The 23,317-nt window shown below is 37.6% G+C and overlaps 1 protein-coding gene across 5 annotated transcripts in view; it reads left to right on the plus strand.

Moving 5' to 3' along the window:
- The window catches only part of LOC126236235 (prominin-like protein), a 572,733-nt gene that overhangs the window by 413,646 nt on the left and 135,770 nt on the right, over positions 1-23,317 (plus strand). For all 5 annotated transcript variants that reach the window (XM_049945374.1, XM_049945376.1, XM_049945373.1 and 2 more), the window contains 6 exons: positions 1,730-1,939; positions 2,041-2,284; positions 13,007-13,108; positions 13,228-13,455; positions 14,685-14,843; positions 15,007-15,128. In XM_049945374.1, coding sequence (XP_049801331.1) covers positions 1,730-1,939; positions 2,041-2,284; positions 13,007-13,108; positions 13,228-13,455; positions 14,685-14,843; positions 15,007-15,128 — 1,065 coding nt within the window. The remainder of the gene's footprint in view (positions 1-1,729; positions 1,940-2,040; positions 2,285-13,006; positions 13,109-13,227; positions 13,456-14,684; positions 14,844-15,006; positions 15,129-23,317) is intronic.

Consider the following 23,317-nt stretch of genomic DNA (forward strand, 5'->3'; position numbering starts at 1 on the left):
CCACCCCAGTCTACTTTAAATTCTGCTTTACACACCAACAGAAGTGCTGAGGCTCTTCACATTCTGGAATAGCAGCTCAGCATTGAATGTAAAATGGGGGATCCAGCCTGAAACCCAGGTCCAGATACTTATCCATTTTAAAAGACATAATTTCAGATATAATGGTCTCATACAGATATGATTTTATGAAAAAAATACTTGTTTGAATTGATTGTTTTTCATCTTAGTATTTTATTCACAGTTCTCATTTGAATTCCAAAACATTTCTTTGACACAAACTTTTCCAGGACCTTCATAAAACCTATAGCTAACACTTTGGTACCTCTTACTTTTGTATGCGGATAGTGTAGTTGTACCCTTTTTTTGAAATTTGAAATTATTAATTTTCTTTGTAAGAAAAAGAGAATTGTTTATGAAGTCTCCATAACTATGCCATGTTCTTCAAATTCCTAGTCCGCTCTTATCAGACTGGAACTTCGTTAGATCTTTTCAGTTAGTGACTTTTTCATTTGGTGTATAGGCATGTAATGTTTCAATAAAACATTTCTGTATTCAGCCCAAATTTGCTTTGATCAAGTACATTGGTCAAAATAACAAAATTATGAAGGCCTAGATACCACATTTGCACTTTTTCTTTGTATTTCAAATCCTGAGTCCTCAATTGGCAGCCACAGATGAAAAATTGAAATTGTATAATATGGCTTTGGGTGGTCAGTAGTTAAAGGTGTGTAAAGTTGTTGATACTATGGATATATCTGAAGGAAAAAGTATAGTACATTTTCATGAAGACTTAATTTACACAGCTTTATTTGATGTGTCAGTTTGTTATTACAGGTGAGACATATGTGCAACACTTCACACCATAAATAAAACAACAATCAGTGAATTGGGTCCGAGCTGATCACCCTAGCAAGGAGGGGAGGGAAGTGGTACCCATATTGTGGTATGCAAGTATAACTGGGTGGGTCGGTGGGATTGGGGGTGGGGGGGTGGGGTCAACATTTTCCTTGTCCACCTTTTTTGGTGCACTTTGATTTCCACCTACAAAAAAGTCTAACAGAAAAAATGTTTTTTAATTGACTGCGGAGGTTATGACCACTGAAGGTGGAAACACAGACAAAATTTATACCATTTGTAAATTTAGGAAAAACTTTTGATAGTGCTAAATGGAATTCACTCTCCAAGACATGGAAATTATCAGCAATCAAATACAGTAGATACAACATTATACGGAAACAAAAATGTAACTGAGAACATGAAAGGGAGGCACTAGCTGAGAACTTACAGTAAAGTACTAAAGAGAACTAAGGAGAAACTAGAAAAAGGATTTAAAGTTTGTGGGAGGAGAAATAAAATCTTTAAAGTTCACTGGTAATGCAGTAATTCTGACAGATGCAGCAGAGGATTTGGATGAAGATAAAGTTCAGTCAGATTTAAAAGAATGTATAAATTAATAGGAGATATTCTGAGCCTTCTAGCGACAGGTAATTTGGTAATGGAGTGAAATGTGGTGGGTAAAAATTGGAGAGGAAGACAGAGGTTTGAATGTAGTAATAATATTCAAATGGATGTGTGTGTACTAGTTTGCAGAGATGAAGAGAGTTGCGCAGCGTAGACTAGACACTGAAGAGCTACAACAATAACGGTGAAATCAATGATAGAGCATACTGACAAAGGATGACTGTTATCTCATTCAACCCTGTTTTTAATTCTTCCTTTTTCTTTTCAGAGCTGTGTGGGTTATGTTCCTGTTCTCAACAGTTTTAATGCTGGTAACTTTAGCACACTTTGTGGTTGGAGTAGTACTCCAGCGAGCAGGTTGTGATACACTGCAAAATCCTGAGGACAGCCAAGTATTTGCACTGATTGATAAGCATGTGGATGTCGCTAGTATATTTCCATCCAATTCTAGTAACATTACCCTAAGCTCTATCGTAATGTAAGTATGAAACTTGTGTGTTCGCATAGCAAGAATAGAAATTTTGAGTCAGTTTGTGTATTCAAGGGACCAAATGTTTCAATGCAGTTATTTGTTTTTAGGTCATGTCATATGAATGAGAGTTTGTTTGGAGTACTTAGAGTATTGGATGCTGTAAATATAGCAGAGATTAAGAATTTTTCAGAGAAGTTCAGGATTGAGGAAAAAATCCGTGCCTTGGAGGACAGCATAAAAATTGGTGATGATGTAAATTTTGTTATACTGGATGTAGATACCAGAAAAGATCTTGAGACTTTAAAAAACTCTCCACTAAATTATATTAATTTCACAGCATTTTCTTCTGTGGTAAGTATGCAGCATTGACAACATTTTTTTCTCTGCATTGTGTGTTGAATGTTGTTGAAAGTTCTTGAAATGTGTAAGAATAAACATACATATTATGTTAATATGTGACTTTTCGAGAATGAGCAGCAGTAATGGCTTTGCAGAGCATTAGCTGATTTTGAACAATTGACAAGTAACACTACTCAAGTGCCACTCACCGATTCCCATACACTTCGAATATGTTGTAGTCTAAGTCAGAATATGAGACACGTATTTTTTTATACTTGCCCAAATGGCCGTTGAAGTTATGAAAACCCTCCCGAAGAAAACACAGTTATCATCTTTCTGAGCACATATTGTCGAAACGGTAGGGGATATAACAAAAATGTTGAAACATAATTTCCATGGTTGCTACTGTACTTTACAACTTGTGCCATCACATCTTTAAACATTTGATATGTTTTGAATCCTCCCCTCACCTCACAGTTTTTGAAACAGTAAAAAGTTTATTTAAATCCAATTATATATTTAACAGCAAATTCAACCACATATGATAAAATTATATCCTGAAGTTGCAGTAGTCAGACATAAGTTGGAAGTAACTGTATATACCACTCTATGCGTGCTGTTTCCACTGTAAGACCCTTGTCATACATAGTGACAGTGTTGTTTGCATTTCCACAATGCAACCATAAAAGACAAGCTTCTGGAGGATTTTAATTGAAACAATAAGGTCTCTCTCTCTGTTGAGTCCAGGAATAACCAACATAGAGGTGGCGAGAGGCTATTCCCATTTTGTTTTTTTGTGGTCTTTGTTTTATATGTTTGTTGTTTGTTTTGTTTCATTTCTTTGGTTGTTTGACATCTACTTCGTTATTTTACAGTATTTGGGTTGTGTTGCATCATCTTTGATAGCCATTGCAATAATGAGGGGACGTTGTATTACCCACTGCAAAGCAGTGCTGCATGCAGAAACATATTATTGCACAATTTAGAGCATGTATCACAATTTTTAAAGCAATAATTAACAAGAGGCTCACATTTATCAGTTTTTTCTGTGATTTATCTGAACTTGAACTAGGCATACCTGAACATGTTCACAAATCAAGGGGATGAAAACTGATTATGTATCAAACATTAAATGTTCAGGATATTATTCGGCAGGTGCAAATTTACGTCATAGCCATATAGTAAGGTTATGTCAGAGAACTGTTCTACAAAATTCTTCCATGGCCTGAATGTGGACACATCAAGTGGGCAGATTTTGCCAAGCGTTACAGCAGGAATCGTCATACATTTTACGTCCTTACGCCCTTATTCTATGTATGTGCGATAGATCGCCATAAGATGGTATTATGGGAAAGACCAATCTGTGCTATAAATTATTACAAAGGCTGTGGTAACTATGAGCACATAGCAAGCTTAATATGAACTTATTATGGCTACATGTACATTGAGAGCCATACTCCGGGAAGAGGGTGGTGACGAGGGCACGATGCCCTTGGTCTACCCATGTGCATATGGCCATCTCGTGCTTACACCAATACACATGGGGCTGTGTGGGTATAGACATCGAATCACTTGGGGGAAACATGATAATGAGGAAGTGTTGGACGGGTGGACAGTAGAATAGGTATGCATTAATAATGTATGCGTGCAATTTAACTGCATGTGTACAGGTGCACGTACTGTCATTCGGTAATCACTGCTCCCATGAACTGGCAGCCAGAATTTGCAGACCAATACAGCACAATGAATCCAAAGAATGTACTACACCTATTACAAAATAGAGCTTTGATCATCTGCAATACAAAATTGACTCTATCATTACCGATGAGGTAACATTGTTCACATTACATTTAGCGAATTTGATAACAGAGTCCATCGACACCGATGTATTTCTAGGCAGTTAAAGTACTTTGGTCTATGATGACAAAAGTGTCCTTAGGTTGTTGCAGGCGAAGAGGTCTTTGAAGAGCATTGTGAGGATGTTATGGAAGACAGTTAGAAGAGTAAAATGGTATTAGATTTGGAATATAAAAAAAAGGCAGTTATGTTTTGGCACAGAAAGAAGAGGAATAAGAGTTTAAAAACAGTCCAACATACGAGGGCGGTTCAGAAAGTAACCTCCGATTGGTCACAGTGCGGGTTGTGGGGGGAGTAGCGACGCCATCTGTGCGTTCACGCACTCAACAGGTCAGTCGGCATCAAGCCGTGGTCGAGTGAACGTCGTACCTGCGCTAGTTTAGTTTTTGTGGCAGTTTGAAATGTGTGCTGCAATAGAAAACCCCGCCAAATGTGAAGTGCGTGCTGTCATAAGGTTTTTTACAGCCAAAGGATAGTCTGCAGCAGCTATTCATCGTGAGCTTTGTGCCGTGTACGGACCAAGAGTTATGAGTGAAGGAGTTGTCCGTGAATGGGTACGTTTATTTAAAAGTGGACGAGAAAACGTTCATGATGAAGAGAGGAGTGGTAGACCATCATTGGTGACTGACGAACTCGTTCAGACAGTTGATGCAAAAGTTCGTGAAAATCGACGTTTCTCAATGTCGGAGTTGTCTACTGGTTTTCCACAGATTTCTAAGACTCTCTTGTACGAGATAGTGACAGCAAGATTGGGTTACCGTAAGTTCTGTGCACGATGGGTGCCCAAAATTCTTACCGACCACCACAAAACTCAAAGAATGGCCTCTGCATTAGACTTTCTGTCACGTTATGAGGACGAAGGAGAACCATTGTTAGACAGAATCGTGACCGGTGACGAAACCTGGATTAAGTACGTGAACCCTGAGACAAAAGAACAATCAAAGATGTGGGCACATTCAAATTCGCCTACCAAACCAAGAAAAGCCTCGCAAGATTTTTCTGCCAGAAAACTGATGGCAACGGTGTTTTGGGATGCCAAAGGGGTGGTGTTGGTTGAATTCATGGAATGTGGTACGACCATTAATCAAGACGTGTACTGTGAAATAATAAAAAAGTTACGACGGGCTATACAGAACAAACGCCGTGGTATGCTGACTTCCGGTATCGTTTTTTTGCACGATAACGCCCGTCCTCACTCTGCTCGCAGAACAACGGCCCTTCTTGAGTCCTTCAAGTGGGACGTTATCAACCATCCACCTTACAGCCCAGACCTGGCGCCAAGTGATTATCACCTCTTCATGCATTTGAAGAAATGGCTCGGGTCACAGCGGTTTGATGACGACGAAGAGCTCAAAGATGCGGTCACAGGCTGGCTCCAGGCACAAGCGGGTGATTTTTATGCAGAAGGAATTTCAAAGCTAGTGAAGAGATACGATAAGTGCCTCAATCGCTATGGAGACTATGTAGAAAAATAGTGCAAAGATGTAGTTGTAAGATGTATATATTAAAATATTTTTATTTAACTTGGTGTATTTTTTTAAATCAACCGGAGGTTACTTTCTGAATGGCCCTCATAATTTCAGAAAGATTAAGGATACAAAATCACTATATAGATGGGGAACACAAGTTACTGAAGCTGGGACATGAAGTGATAAATTATTACAGATTTCCATATGTGTATTGGAACAATTCCAGAATGCATTGATAAATCAGTAGCTGTTCATGACTTGGACCTGTAAGGCATAAAATTATTTCCAGATAGGTTAGTGAATTTGTTACTCAGAAACAGTAAACCAACAAAGAACAGTTAGTAGAACATGCTAATGTATTGGTGGCAAACATAAAATCATATATTGCATCATTAGGAGAGGACAATATTTACAATTCAGACCAATCTGGATTTAATTTGAAGACAAACACAGATCATACCCTATCCTTTAAAGGAACACTAAAAATTAAATGTCTCATTCAATCGTTGAATTTGAGAACCTGCAGCTACACAAAACAGCCTATCCTATCAGCAAGTGTTGTTTTACAATCCCTTTTTCTAATAACCCTACAGGAAACAAGTGGCCAGTTTGGACCCATTGTTCAACAAGCTATTTACAAAACTGATAATATTGTTTCATTTGCTTCAACATCTGGTAAATTAACATCAGGTCTCGCTATTAAATGGTTTGTGGATCTTTACTTACCTACTGTTGGTGAATAATCTGTTCCGTGTTTGAATTCCTGGACAGGACAAATGGAAAGAAATTTAACAACATAGGCGAAAGTAATTAGGACGTAAAAATTATGACGACTCCTGCTGGGACAACTGGCATAGTCCAGCCACCTGATGTTTACACATTCAGACCATGGAAGAATTTTCTGAAACAGTCCTCTGATGTAATAATACTATACAGCTATAATGTAAATGTGCACCTGAGGAGTAATATCCCAAAAATTCAATCTTTGATTCATAATCGGTTTTCATCCCCTCGATTTGTGAAAATGTGTTAGGTATGCGTGGTTCAAGAGTGGATACATCGCAGAAAAAACTTATAAATAAGAACCACTTGTTAACTATTGCTTTAAAAATTGTAATACATACTGTAAACTGTGCAATACTCACATGTGCGTGGTGCAGAATGTGTATGTACATGCAGTCCTTATCTGCAATGGATAAAACAATGCCTCCTCATTATTGCACTGACTATCAAAGATAATGCAATACAATAATACTGTAAAATACAAAGTAGATGTCAAACGTAATATGCAAAACAAACAACCAAAGAAATGAAACAAAACAAAGACCATGAAAAAATAAGACGGGAATATCCTCTCGCCACCTCCATGTTGGTTATTCCCAGACTCGTCAGAGAGTGAGACCTTTTTGTTTCAACTACGTCCTTTGGAAGCCTGTCTTTGATGGTTGCACTGTGAAATTGCAAACAACACTATCCCTGTGTATAACAAGTATCATATGGTGAACAGTGTGTGCATATAGTGGTGTATAGAGATACTTCCGAAGTATATCCAACTACTGTAACTTCACGACATAACTTTATCATATATGGTTAAATTTGTTGTTAAATAGACTATTAGATTTACTACACACAAACTTTGTACAATTTCAACAATTGTGAGGGGAGGGTTTTGAATTATATCAAAATGTGTAAAGAAGTGATTACACTGTAAAGTACAGTAGCAACCACAGAAATTGTGTTTCAACATTTTTGTTATATCTCCTTCTGTTTTGACAATATGTGTTCAGAAAGATAACAACTGTGTTTTCTTCAGAAGGGCTTTCATCAATTCAACAGCTGTATGGGCACATATAAAAAAATGCTTGTCCCATATTTTGACTTAGACTACAACATATTTTGACTTAGACTACAACATATTTGAAGTGCATTGGAATTGGCGAGTGGCACTTGGGTAGTGTTACTTGTGAGTTAGAACTGATGTGCCCAGTAGAGATAATACTATTTCACTGCCAGCCTGGTGTTTTAGTTCTGTCAGAATATTCAGCTCTTTGAAATGAACTAGTCCCTCATTTGTGCATTGAGATGTAAGATCTTACAGGCAACATGTATTTGAATATTGGTGTATGGAGATTGCATTGCTAACTACTTTTCATAAAAACTTAGCAGTTCACTTTTGAGGAGAATTATTTAAAAAATACATAACATAAAACAATGTAGAAATGAATTGGAAAGGAAACTGTGACGAGGACAAATATGATGTAGCAAAGAAAAATAACCATCAAATGATCCATATAAACAAATATGTAATGGACCTGTGTAACACTCTCTTCCTAAAAGCAACATAAAAACTTGATACTGTCAGCTCAAGAGAAAAAGTGTTCCAGTACGTGTTACTCGTTATCACATTACTTAAATTGTTTCTACTGGCGCAAGATTGTGACTCAGTTATACTTTGGCTTCCAGAAAGGCTTCTCCTCTGTACATGCCATCCAGTCTCAGACTGATGAGTGTCACCATATCCACAGAAGTGTGTGTTTGGGTGTACGCGTAGTGGTGCGTGTGAATGTGTGTACTTTTGGTAAATTCTGAGGGGACTTGAACAGAAGGCCTATAAGATACAACTTTTTTAGTCATTTGGTGACTGAATAACTTTTTTAAGCATGTACTGTCACTTGTTGGAAGGTCCCCTGTACCCTCACTGCGAGAAATATTTGTTACGTTTGTCAATTTTCATTGAATTTCTGCAAGTAATATTGCTTCAGAATATTAATCAACCTTGCTGATACTGTATATTTCATTGAATTTATATTGAGGATTGCTTTTTATCCAGCCACACATTTACTTCCTTCAACAAACCATTGAGCATTTCAGCATTTTGATCCAGCAACAAGGTTCATAATTAATTGAATGCTTATTCATAAATATGGACACAAAACTTAATTAAAGGCTATTAATTTCCACTCAATAAAAAAGCAAATATTGTAACAACAATAACAGTTATGACAGGCAGTCAGAGTGCAGTCAACAATAATGATTTAACAGTGCTGGAACAGCAGAATGTTTCTTCTCGTAACGGAATGAGTCAAGAATCAGGCTACTCAAATTGTTGTTCCCAGTGGTCCAGAGGGGTCTGAATGTGGTTACAGACTGTTTACAGTGATGGGTAGAGATAGGGTGAACTGTGACATAGAAATACCAATGTGTGAATATGAATAGTTCTTCTTCATGCCCATGAAATACGATACTTGCTACTTTTCAGAGGCTGTAAAATATAAACAGGTTTGTATGAATGGGTATGATTTACATATACAAAGCCAGTAATTTAATTTTCTGCACAATATATTTACGTTTTGCACCCACAAATGACTGAATAAGAATTTATGGGATACATTCAAATGATTTTTATTTAATGGTTGTCATCACACCTTTTCAGTGAAATAGAATGCAAGTGGTCACTAAAATTTGTCAATATCATTTCTTCTATGCATACCTTTAAGGGAACTTTCATGTTCAACTTTGTACCTCTGATGATACATCAGCTTAATTAGATACATATTGATCACATCTGGAACAACTTAATCCACAGCAATATAGTAATCAGTTTCAAATGATGAAAAGAAGAACTGGTCTATTCAGTGCATAATTCAATAAAAATATTTAATGCTTGTTTTAACTTTTGCTTAGCCACTTGTGGTGTCTTCATGTCCCCCTGTGGACACAGCTACCCCTGGAGATTGTGAACCCCAGCAGTAAACTACTGCTTTAGTTTGCTGAATGAAAGTATTACAGACTGGTTTCACTTAGAAGAATGTGAATGTGTAGCTCAGTCAGCTAAAATGCTAAAGAGTGGTTTCACATGAAAAAACAAATACACGGTTCAACTGATAGAAAACTACAGACAAGTTTCACTTGAAAAGAAAGAATGAATAATTCAGTTAGTATGCAAAACTACAATAGACTGTCAAACTTTCATTTGAAAATCTTGAGTGAACCAACCAAAACCTAAAACTAAAACCGACTGAATTGATTGATTTTCATTTGGTTGCTCCTGAAGACTAGTTTCACTCAAATGAATTTGACTGATAAGTAAAACTAAAACCAAATGAGTTGATATTTTTCAAACAACTGATTGAATTGATTATTATCATTTCATTGTTCCCACTTCTAGTATGTTACCTGCCACTCTTGTTGCACCCCTCCCTCTTTTACTTTCTCCATTGTGAGAAGGTATGATATTTGTGACCCCACTGACATATTTTACATCGCGCAGAATTACCACAGTAATGTGTTGGTTAGTTCCGTGGATGACATTGCACAACAAAACATAATGAAATGGAACTAATCACTTTACAAAGTGTTAATATAATGGTTGCCCACTGAACATTTACAGATGAGTACACATAGTCAAGAAAAAAATTTGTTTAATGACACAAGTATGTTGTAACACATGCTAGATAAACAACTAGTTCATAAATATTCTTCTGTATAATAGGAAATATTGCCCAGAATTAATCTGAAAGCAATCTGCCAGTTATTTTATGTAAAATGATTGGGTAAGTGATCAGAGATTTTGACAGCAGCATTATTCGCCCATTTCTAAGCTAAAGACAGTTTTAATGAAATTTAATAAAGGGATTCTTTTTTGTATTGTAATTATCAGTGTCAATGTTCCTTCTGAACTTCAATGATATTTCATAAGGGAAAATATGAACTGTCATTAAAATACCTAAGTGCGTAAACAGTTGTCTATGAGATATCGAGGGTGAGCATCAAGGGCACCCATGCCCAGGGGCAAAGGGGCCATGAACCCCCTCCTGACCTCTAGCATTCAGGGAAAGGGGAAAATATAAGGTAGTCAGGTGTTTTTCTTTCATGAAAATGATTTAAAAGTTGGTATTACTTAGCTTTTTACCAAGGTCGGAACTGGACTTTTTTTTGGCTGCTTAAAAAGTTGCCCTTTGTGTTCCAAAATGCTAAAAATACTCTATACTCCTAGGCCTAGTACCCCACTCCTGTATAAATCCTCATCAGTCTGTAAGGTCAAAAATTTATGCCTTGATTACCAATTCCTGCCTATTCTTTAAGTTTATCACTGCTCTTGTACATCTTTAAGTTCAGAATAGTGTTTATTGTTTTTTCTTAAAGCTGAGAGATCGTGTCAGAGATCCGGTCAGTTACCTACTATTCACATTATTTACTATTTACTCTGTTGCTGTGCATGTACTAGGAATCATTATAATACTTGTCATCCGCAAAAATGATTTATTCTGCCTCATTTGGTGATCTGGAAAAATTACGTACCCGGCTTGATTTGTATTAAAGGGGAAGATGATTAACATATATGAGAAACAGCAGAGGCCCAGCATTAAACCTTACAGAACTCTATAAAGTGAAGGAAACCATTGTGGACAGCTCATGAGATCCAACCACTGACGGCCGAAGATGTGTGGAAGGGGACATGGCCTCGAAGACAAGACACATTTATCAGGCTTTCAACTGACCAGAAGAACCTGGTGTAAACTGAACAGAATCTGAGGTGGACATGGAACTACTACGTCCTTCTTGCACAAGACCAATTGAGACCGGAGATCTTGCATATCCCTTTTGTACTTCATTGTGTAAATATTGCTGTAAATTATGTGTGTATATGATAAGTAGTAGGAGTGACGATGACGACGATGATGACGACGATGATGATGATGATGATGATGGTGTTGATGATAACATATTATTATTCTCATCATCATCATTAAGCTCAGATTTAGAAAGAATCTCTCGTATTAGCCTTGACTTGCCCTTTTCTTGTATAATCTCCTGCAAATGATGGACAAGGGGCGACAAGTGAAAGCCATTCTTCTAGATTTCCAGAAAGCATTTAACACTATCCCCCACTGCAGATTGTTAATGAAGGTCTGAGCTTACAGAATAGGTTTTCAGATATGGGAGTGGTTTGAAGACTTCATTAAGTAATGGAACACAGTATGTTGTCCTGCATGGGAAACATTCATCAGAAACAAGGGTATCATCAGGAGTGCCCCAGAGATATGTGGGAGGATTGCTCTCGTTTTCTGTACACTCAAACTACCTGATGGATAGGTTTAGCAGCAATCTGTTGACTGTTCGCTGATTGTGTTGTAGTGTATGGCAATGTGTCATTGTTGACTGACTGTAGGAAGATATGGGATAACTTAGGCAGAGTTTGTATTTGTTATGAGGAATTGCAGCTTGCTCTAAATGTAAAAAAATGTAAGTGATTACAGATGAATGAGAAAAACAGGCCTGTAATATTTGAATACAGTATTAGTAGCATGCTACTTGGTATGTCATATCGATTAAGTATCTGGGCATAATGTTACAAAATTATACGAAATGGGATGAGCACATAAGGCCAATAGAAGGAAAGACAAATGACTGACTTCGGATTATTGTGAGAATTTTTGGCTAGAATTGCTCATCTACAACAGAGACCGTGCTTGTGTGACCCATTCTTGAGTACTGATAGTTTTTGGGATCCTCACTAGGTCAGGTGAAAGGAAAACATTGATACATTGATGCAATTAAGAGGAATGTGATTTCGGTCGGCACATGAGTGTTACAGAAACTATCGATGAACTCAGATGGGAATTCCTGGAGGGAAGGCTATAAACTTCTCACAAAACACAGTTGAGAATGTTCATAGAAACATCATTTGCAGTTCACTGTGGAATGATTCTAATGCCACCAATTTACATCTCACGTACCAACCATGAAGACAAGATAGGTTTGGATGGAGACATATAGACAGCTATTTATCCTTTGCTCGATCTGCAAATGGAACAGGAAAGGGTATGATTAGTACTGGGACACGGTATCTGACTGGAACAAGTATATATAGCAGTTCTGAAAAAATATGTAGGGATTATGATCATATTATTAATGATTTAAAGTCCAAGTACATGTTAACGACAGGAATGTTGTTGATACAAGTATTTGTCAGATTTTGGTAGTCTTCATTGAGGCACTATGTAAAAAAATGTAATGTGTAGTTTTACCACCTATTTTTTTCTTATTTAAGTAAGATGTTTGGTATAGCTTATATTCACTGAGCAACAAAGTTGATTTTCTTCTCAAAGGGAATCTGTTATGCTGCTTGTTTCATTTTCTGTTTATCTGTTAAAATGACATATTTAAGTTTAAAAGGTGATCTTCTTGCTTTTTAAACTTTATCCATTTTTAATTGGAAATTCATTACATGTTAATTTAGAGGATTTTAAATTGTGTTCCTTGGCCATTAATAATACATTCTCTAGGAGGTAAAAGAAATTGGAATTTGGTTAAATTCTTGTTTTACTCTTCTTAAATAAAAATTGGCACAATTTACCTAGATGCTTTAATTTTATGTTTCTGTTTTCACTCCATCACATCAAAGCTGGGCGCCCAGATTGTTGCAGCAAATGTTACGAAATTGGCAAAGACACTGAATGACACTGCAGATGATCTCTCAAGGAACCCTGGCAGTGATATAAAAAAAGTGAGTTCTGTGCTGTAGAGTCACTGGAAAAATATATTTTACTAAATATAAGGATTTCTATATGCGTTTTTTTTTAATTTTTTGTTTTTTTTTCTCTCTCTCTCTCTCTCGTGAACCAGATTCAGGATTCACTGAGGAAACATTCTGCCCAACTTGTGATGCTCCAGACAACAACTATAGATCCAATGACTGCCCAAGTAAATTCTCTCATTGCCACAACTACTTCACTTCAGGAACACCTTAAATTTAATCATAATTCGTTATCTGATGCCATTGATTCTCTTCTTAAAGAAATTGATGAAGCACAGATATATCTGCAAACTAATGCAACACAGAAGATTCAAGAGGTGAGTTGACATAAACTTGAACTAATATTCGTGTGATTTGAGGAGTCATGCACTTTAAATATAAGTGTGTGTGTGTGTGTGTGTGTGTGTGTGTGTGTGTGTGTGTGCGCATCTCGTGAGTGTAATGATGAGGTTTGAGGGATGTATTAAAATTTTTGTGTTTCGTTCTGACATCCCACTACAGGCATATTCAACAACAGCTGTCTTAAAGGTGGTACAAGGTTGCTTCTTTTGAAATTGTCAAAATTAATTGACTTCAAATAGTGTTTGTTCGCATTAACATTTTCTCTTTCCTTTTAAAATTATCTGGTGCTAATTTATATTTTAAAGAACAGCCCTATCTTCAAGATAAATTTTCCCACAAATGCCTGTTTGTTATGTTGTCATATACCTTGTTTGTCAAAAACATTGAAGTTTTTTCATTCCGTCACATTCACACAGCAAAAATGAGTTGCATAAGTGGCACATTTTGTTTAAATCTATAATTCACAAGACATCCAAAATAGACTATTATGGTTTTAATTCATTGACGGTATGTGTTACTCATATTGCCTTCAATAGTGGAATGGTGAATCTCTGCTACTAATTATGAAACACTTCATTATCTTGCCAAAATTATAACTCTGTATTGCCCGTTTTCTGTGTCCACAATGAATGAACCAAAACCAATTTGCTTACAAAGTTTCATTCTATTGATTGCTGTTTCACATCCAGGGAGATTAAGTTTCTTGTGTTATTATTTCAGTGAATTGGATGACTATTATCATGGGGCTAATTGCTTTCTTTTCAGGTAACAATGTATTGGTTGCAATTTCTGTTAGAGATTTTTGAAATATTTTTTGTTTCATTTCCACTTTGGAGCTTCACTGATTTGATTTAGTGAAGTACCACAGTGCTGAGACATTGAACTTGTAATTAGGAGGATAGCAGTTCATATCTCTGAGCAGCCATGTAGATTTAATTTTTCCATGATTGAGGTTTCTCCATTACTAGTGGCTACATAGTTGATGGGTCATTAAACCTTGATTTCTGTTCCTTTCCTTCTTCCACTGATTTAACGGACTGCTCATGACTATTTCTTGTTGTTGGATATTCTTTATACTCAGTTAATACTCTGAATGCTCTTCCATACCTGAATATGTAGTGAGACTGTTATTCTGTGTGAAGTTGGCATGTTTTTAGTATAGTGTGCTGCTTTTGCTACAATACATGAAATGCATTTCTTACAGCTAACGGAAAGTTTGATAAATGAATTTGTGACTTATATTAAGAGCTATGAGACGCATGTTGTGCAGTTCACTGTCAATGATCTTGGACGATGTGGGCCAGTAAGCAAGGCCTATAATGCAACAGTAGTGGCGACATGTGATGAAATCCTTAAACCATTTGTGAGTAGATATTGCCTCTTGATTAATTACTGTGTTTTTTAGTAAGAATTAATATTTCATTTTCTAAGACATAAAGACATCTTATTGAGTATAGTTTTCATCAAAATAACTCTTAAACAAACACAATTAATTTTTTTTCTGGCACTTTTTTTTTTTTACAAAGAATGGGTTCTGGGCAAGCATTGGATGGTGCCTACTGCTGTTCATTCCAGCCATTGTAATCAGTTTGAAGCTGACTGGTCTATATCATAAGTTGGATCCATATCAAGGACCTCTTGCAGAATCGTAAGTGTTACATTCATAATATTAAAAATCTGATATCATTGATACATGTGCACTTTACATTGTAATGTGCTTCAAGAATCTTGCAAGTGTCTCACCATGAGAATGGCTGAAGGGTTTTCAGTCAAAATATTGGTACAGGAATTAATAATATCCTGGGTGCCCTCCCGAAATGTCATGGAATCCTGAAAATCAGTTGTATTTCCAGGTTCGAAAGATTAGTTTCATACACATTAGAAATACTAATTTGTTACATTGGAATAATTTGCTTTCAGATTGTCTCCAACCTTGGCTGAACTAGCACACCATTTTTGTAGAGAACTGTTGTCTGAGAAAGATTTTTTTTTTCCCAATCAAAATCATTGCAAGACATGTGTCTTGTTGTTGTGGAGTTATTCTTTGCCCTTCTGCAAATCCCACATCTAGCTTTTTTCTTAATTGGTTGCTCTTGTGTGTGCACCTCTTGAACTTTGTAACAACACAAATACATGCTAAAATCATCTGGTAATCTTGATATCACAGATCTTTTGATAAGATATTGTTTCACGAGTTGAAAAGAAAGGTTCTTTTGAAAAAATCAATATGCTTTGATAACAGCTACGTTCAACAGTGTGTACCATATAGCCATCGCCCATCTTCTTATCATTCATATTACTGAATATTTATTGCACATTTGGTCAACAGCATCAACCCTGCTCTTTGCCTTACTAAAATCGTAGTGTAATATGAGGTATTTTTGTAACCTCATCTACTGTTCCTTAATTGTGCCTTTTAGAAATGACTATACAGATTTGTTGCATTTAGCTTCATACAATACCCTAGTAAAGGATTTCTGGTATCTTAAAACTCCTGTGAACTGATTTCTGTGTTCTTATAGGGCAGTAACTCAAGTGGAATTTCTTTTTTATCCTTTCTTAGAGTGCTGCACAAGTGACTGTTTTGCAGCAGATAAAGCATGAGCAGATAGCTAGTACACCAGGTATCTATTGTCACATTGTCATTTGTGCTTTTTATTGGTTCAGTTAGTCTACACATAATATCAGCTGGCTTATTACAAACACAAAATTGTCCTTCTGATGGTTTGGCCCAATACACTTACAATAAACCAGATTAGAATGACTTAGCATTGTGCAGAGCAAATATTTTGATGCCATATTTAGCTGGTGTTTTGAGGATGTATTTTATGAAGCCACAGAACTTCTGAATGCTGCTAATTCCTTGTCAGTAGTAACAAATTCTCCAAGATTGTAACTATTCACACAATTTTTCATAGCTGCGCATAGGAATATGAAGCTTTCTTTTCCTGTGTTTGGGTGGATGTGTCGATGGACGACATTTAATATTGAAATTTTTTATGGAAATGAAGGTACAAATGGGTCATTTGATACATATGCTAAAAATTTTCCTTTATCATCCCATTATGATATTACAGGGTGTATACGACCCGGGACAACCGGGAGATCTGGGAAAGACCCGGGAATTTTTTCGAATTCCGGGAATTTGTCATTGTTTTTGTTTTCAGTTAAATTTTTGTAATTTTGACTGGTAAGAACCGATACTCTAACAAAGGATATTACTGTATCCTGTTACTGCAGAATAATACTGCAGCAATAAAACACGAATGAGAGAAAAAGCAAAAATAAAACTTAAATTGCAAAGGAAATGGGCAATATACAGCAACAAAACACAGTGCTCATACAAGCGTCTGCCAACAGCAAAATATGTCAAAGCGTTTAGGAAGACTATGCAATGCTTCGTAACAACAAATTGCCTCCGATGAGCGTGACATCACAATTGTTTAAATTAGGTTCGGTTTATCAGTTACAAGCGGGATCATGCGCATGCGTAGTTGAGTAATACCTTCTCCCGCTTCTGGCTACAGAAATGTGGCTGTTGGCTGTGTAAGCAGTCACAGCAAGCAGCTAGATGATACCGGGAAAAATTTTACTGGAGTGCCCAAGCTGCCAGATTCAAGCATGCGAAGCAGGCCCAGATCTAGGAGGGGGGAGGGGGGGGGGGCAAATTCATATTTTTGAGGGGGGGAAAACCTTGTTTCACAAAGCGACTAGCATCCAGCGCACGTTAGTCTATCGATTATTCATATGACTTTGAAAATCATCCCTGTCGGTTTTTGAACATTATTGAACACATTCTAAGTTGATTTCTGAATGAATCGTAAGTTCATCTGTGAATGCGTGCATAGTTTACATGATGTCTCCGTCAGGGGAATCCTCGTCGCATGTAGAAGCAAACTTTTCTACAGACAAAAGGGGCTCTATGAGCTGAGCGGAGTTAATGCCGAACGGATGAATACCAACCACTGTCTGATTGTGTGGTTGATTGGGTTTGCGAATGATGAGCGTTGTTATAATTACTAGCGAAATCTATAGATTCAGACTACAGGAGTCGAAATAAACAAATAACAGGTAAGAAGATTACGTATTACCTTCTTGGTGTATCCAAGAAAGTGAAATTTTGACAGAAAATTTTTGGCCAGATCGCTATACTAGTAAGGGCCAGTTGTACAGTCCCCGGCTAGCAGCTGCTTTAAGTTATATTCTGAAAGAAGTGTGGAAATCGCGTTGTATGAACGTGTAACAACGCCTACCCGGAGAATAACCGCGGGGAATTAAATCGGTGATTCTGGCGGAGTTAGTGAAGTTAACCTATGAATAAGCTTTGACATTGGCAGGAATAGTTATAGAATTAGTTATAGAATTAGTGATAACAAGACTGTTTGTTAGAACAAGGAAGGAGAAGAAACGGGGACATCACACAAATTATGAAACAATATGATGATTCCAAGTTTGTATAAAAATTTCGTACTACTACTTCTCGATCACCCCCCCCCCCCCCCCCCCCCCCCATGAACCATGGACCTTGCCGTTGGCGGGGAGGCTTGCGTGCCTCAGCGATACAGATAGCCGTACCGTAGGTACAACCACAACGGAGGGGTATCTGTTGAGAGGCCAGACAAACGTGTGGTTCCTGAAGAGGAGCAGCAGCCTTTTCAGTAGTTGCAAGGGCAACAGTCTGGATGATTGACTGATCTGGCCTTGTAACAATAACCAAAACGGCTTTGCTGTGCTGGTACTGCGAACGGCTGAAAGCAAGGGGAAACTACGGCCGTAATTTTTCCCGAGGGCATGTAGCTTTACTGTATGATTAAATGATGATGGCGTCCTCTTGGGTAAAATATTCCGGAGGTAAAATAGTACCCCATTCGGATCTCCGGGCGGGGACTACTCAAGAGGATGTCGTTATCAGGAGGAAGAAAACTGGCGTTCTACGGATTGGAGCGTGGAATGTCAGGTCCCTTAATCGGGCAGGTAGGTTAGAAAATTTGAAAAGGGAAATGGATAGTTTAAAGTTAGATATAGTGGGAATTAGTGAAGTTCGGTGGCAGGAGGAACAAGACTTCTGGTCAGGTGACTACAGGGTTATAAACACAAAGTCAAATAGGGGTAATGCAGGAGTAGGTTTAATAATGAATAGGAAAATAGGAACGCGGGTAAGCTACTACAAACAGCTTAGTGAACGCATTATTGTGGCCAAGATAGATACGAAGCCCACACCTACTACAGTAGTAAAAGTTTATATGCCAACTAGCTCTGCAGATAACGAAGAAATTGAAGAAATGTATGATGAGATAAAAGAAATTATTCAGATAGTGAAGGGAGACGAAAATTTAATAGTCATGGGTGACTGGAATTCAAGTATAGGAAAAGGGAGAGAAGGAAACGTAGTAGGTGAATATGGATTGGGGCTAAGAAATGAAAGAGGAAGCCGCCTGGTAGAATTTTGCACAGAGCATAATTTAATCATAGCTAACACTTGGTTTAAGAATCATGATAGAAGGTTGTATACATGGAAGAACGCTGGAGATACTAAAAGGTATCAGATAGATTATATAATGGTAAGACAGAGATTTAGGAACCAGGTTTTAAATTGTAAGACATTTCCAGGGGCAGATGTGGACTCTGACCACAATCTATTGGTTATGACCTGTAGATTAAAACTGAAGAAACTGCAAAAAGGTTGGAATTTAAGGAGATGGGACCTGGATAAACTGAAAGAACCAGAGGTTGTACAGAGTTTCAGGGAGAGCCTAAGGAACAATTGACAGGAATGGGGGAAAGAAATACAGTAGAAGAAGAATGGGTAGCTTTGAGGGATGAAGTAGTGAAGGCAGCAGAGGATCAAGTAGGTAAAAAGACGAGAGCTAGTAGAAATCCTTGGGTAACAGAAGAAATATTGAATTTAATTGATGAAAGGAGAAAATATAAAAATGCAGTAAATGAAGCAGGCAAAAAGGAATACAAACGTCTCAAAAATGAGATCGACAGGAAGTGCAAAATGGCTAAGCAGGGATGGCTAGAGGACAAATGTAAGGATGTAGAAGCTTATCTCACTAGGGGTAAGATAGATACCGCCTACAGGAAAATTAAGGAGACCTTTGGAGATAAGAGAACCACTTGTATGAACATCAAGAGCTCAGATGGAAACCCAGTTCTAAGCAAAGAAGGGAAAGCAGAAAGGTGGAAGGAGTATATAGAGGGTCTATACAAGGGCGATGTACTTGAGGACAATATTATGGAAATGGAAGAGGATGTAGACGAAGACGAAATGGGAGATAAGATACTGCGTGAAGAGTTTGACAGAGCACTGAAAGACCTGAGTCGAAACAAGGCCCCCGGAGTAGACAACATTCCATTGGAACTACTGACGGCCTTGGGAGAGCCAGTCCTGACAAAACTCTGCCATCTGGTGAGCAAGATATATGAAACAGGCGAAATACCCTCAGACTTCAAGAAGAATATAATAATTCAAATCCCAAAGAAAGCAGGTGTTGACAGATGTGAGAATTACCGAACAATCAGTTTAATAAGCCACAGCTGCAAAATACTAACACGAATTCTTTACAGACGAATGGAAAAACTAGTAGAAGCCGACCTTGGGGAAGATCAGTTTGGATTCCGTAGAAATACTGGCACACGTGAGGCAATACTGACCTTACGACTTATCTTAGAAGAAAGATTAAGGAAAGGCAAACCTACGCTTCTAGCATTTGTAGACTTAGAGAAAGCTTTTGACAATGTTGACTGGAATACTCTCATTCAAATTCTAAAGTTGGCAGGGGTAAAATACAGGGAGCAAAAGGCTATTTACAATTTATACAGAAACCAGATGGCAGTTATAAGAGTCGAGGGGCATGAAAGGGAAGCAGTGGTTGGGAAGAGAGTAAGACAAGGTTGTAGCCTCTCCCCGATGTTATTCAATCTGTATATTGAGCAAGCAATAAAGGAAACAAAAGAAAAATTCAGAGTAGGTATTAAAATCCATGGAGAAGAAATTAAAACTTTGAGGTTCGCCGATGACATTGTAATTCTGTCAGAGACAGCAAAGGACTTGGAAGAGCAGTTGAACGGATTGGATGGTGTCTTGAAGGGAGGATATAAGATGAACATCAACAAAAGCAAAACGAGGATAATGGAATGTAGTCAAATTAAGTCGGGTGATGTTGAGGGTATTAGATTAGGAAATGAGACACTTAAAGTAGTAAAGGAGTTTTGCTATTTGGGGAGTAAAATAACTGATGATGGTCGAAGTAGAGAGGATATAAAATGTAGACTGGCAATGGCAAGGAAAGTGTTTCTGAAGAAGAGAAATTTGTTAACATCGAGTATAGATTTAAGTGTCAGGAAGTCATTTCTGAAAGTATTTGTATGGAGTGTAGCCATGTATGGAAGTGAAACATGGACGGTACATAGTTTGGACAAGAAGAGAATAGAAGCTTTCGAAATGTGGTGCTACAGAAGAATGCTGAAGATAAGGTGGGTAGATCACATAACTAATGAGGAGGTACTGATTAGGATTGGGGAGAAGAGGAGTTTGTGGCACAACTTGACCAGAAGAAGGGATCGGTTGGTAGGACATGTTCTGAGGCATCAAGGGATCACCAATTTAGTATTTGAGGGCAGCGTGGAGGGTAAAAATCGTAGGGGGAGACCAAGAGATGAATACACTAAGCAGATTCAGAAGGATGTAGGTTGGAGTAGGTACTGGGAGATGAAAAAGCTTGCACAGGATAGAGTAGCATGGAGAGCTGCATCAAACCAGTCTCAGGACTGAAGACCAACAACAACAACAACAACAACTTCTCGATCTCATGCTTGAGAAACTGGAACATATGAATCAAGTGTGAAACTATTTCCTAACGTAAAGCTTTTTGCTTGTAGTAGGCCTAATAAGCATTTGATATTGGTGCTTTGTGAATTATATTCTGTCGTTACAAAAAAGCCCGTTTGTGCCAAAACAGTCTTGTTTATTTGGTGTGTGTACAATTATTGTAGCATTAGAAAGGCCTATTTTGTTTTATCTAGCAGACAGTGACAAAATAGACGTAAGCAGATTGGGAAACCACACCAGTCTTGGGTCCTATTGTGTTAACAGCTTTTTCAGTATTAGACAATGACTTTTCGATTTTTCATGTAGCAAAACGTTTGGCGAACTTTGATAAGGTAATAGATTCTTTCGCAGAAAGGAAAGCACGCCATGTAAAACTAGCAATATTAGAGAGAATAAAATTCTAGGAGCTAAGGATTGAAGAAATGTGTATTGTCTTGCTTGTCTCATGTCTTTACTGGGTTTATGTATCCTATATATAAAAAAAGGGACAGGATGTCAAAACGGCCGACTGTAAGCAGGAGGGGCACCACAGGACATTTTAATTTCCACTGTCCACAATATGCTTTGATGGCATCCATTACAAAATATACACGTTTCAATTCCACAGAGCGAAGTACAGCGACATGTGATAGAAGAATGCTGTGTGAGGAGCCGAGGCACTGCACTTTGGCACACTTACGACCAAATAACATGTCTTAAGTTTCCTCCAACGCGTATGTTTCATGCATCAGACACTTCAGAAAGATGTGCTCTAAAAAATGAACATATTTTTGAAAATTAGATTTTTAAAAAATTTTTGACTTATCTCAAACGCTCGAGGGAGTGGCGGGGTATTGCCCCGGTTCAGAAATATCATAGATACGGGGCTGATGTGCAGAGCAGTCTGAGTTATAGTGGGGAAGTGGATAGTCATCACGTGACCCGTATTTACATTTAGTGATTTTGCTGTTTCCTCTTTGTTTACTGCTCTCACGTCAAATGAAAACAAAACAGATTCCTGTGGCCGGGAGCTATCAACTGAATTAAAATACATTCAAATAATTACGGGAGTCTAAAATTTGTTAGTAGTTGCAGGTTTTATTTTATTTCCACCTTTCTGACAGTCGAGCATTAATTGCCTTGCAGAACAATGATGATATTTTTGTCGGCTTGCTAAAGAAATTTTCTTTTATTAAAATTTTCCGCTGAGGCAGGCAATATATTTGAAACGTTTTCAACTTCTAGCACTTACGGCATTATGCCATAGTAAAGAACCAAACATGAGATAGCACATTACTGGTACTCCAAGAAAATTTACAGCCCGAAGACCACATTTAAAAGCTTAATATCAGGTCGTGGCCTACTTCACTGGAAATCTGGACATACGAATGTGCACTTTAAATGTGCACTTGTTAGTATGGATCAGAAATTCTGATGCTTTTGTTTCTTTTATGACATCATGTAATACGGCCTCCCTACGACATGGTAGCTGCGCAAGCGCGGTGATGCCTGTCATCTGGCACTCTCTAGCAATTGCAGAAACGAACCTGTTTCTACCAGGTCACGGGAAAATATTCAGAATGGTGGTTTGAAAAGTGTTACCATCAAAGTAAATTTCCTTTTACGCAAGTTGAAATATGTGCGAGAATGTAAGATGAATTTCTTAAATCACAGACCGTTTGACTGTCATTTAAAAATCAGCTCGTTGATGATGAGCCATTTAGATGAATTTCGAGCCCAGAAGATCAGACATTTATGTCGTTATTAAAAATTTCACTGGGACGTTTGTGTGATATATCTTAAATTGTAATAGGCGCATAAAAGACCAACATCATATGTGAAAGCACAGCTTCTCTTGCAGCTTATTAATCTTATAGACCAATATTATATGTGAAAGCTTTGCGTTTCGTGTAGCGGCACTATGTATATTAATTTAAACCATTAACTTTTCCTGTTTGTGTCCTCGCGCTACTTAACAGTGATGTTGCTATTGGCTGACTACATCACGTGCTCTAAGCTCTGAA

Source organism: Schistocerca nitens, chromosome 2 (assembly GCF_023898315.1).
Source record: "Schistocerca nitens isolate TAMUIC-IGC-003100 chromosome 2, iqSchNite1.1, whole genome shotgun sequence".
Lineage (NCBI taxonomy): Eukaryota > Metazoa > Arthropoda > Insecta > Orthoptera > Acrididae > Schistocerca > Schistocerca nitens.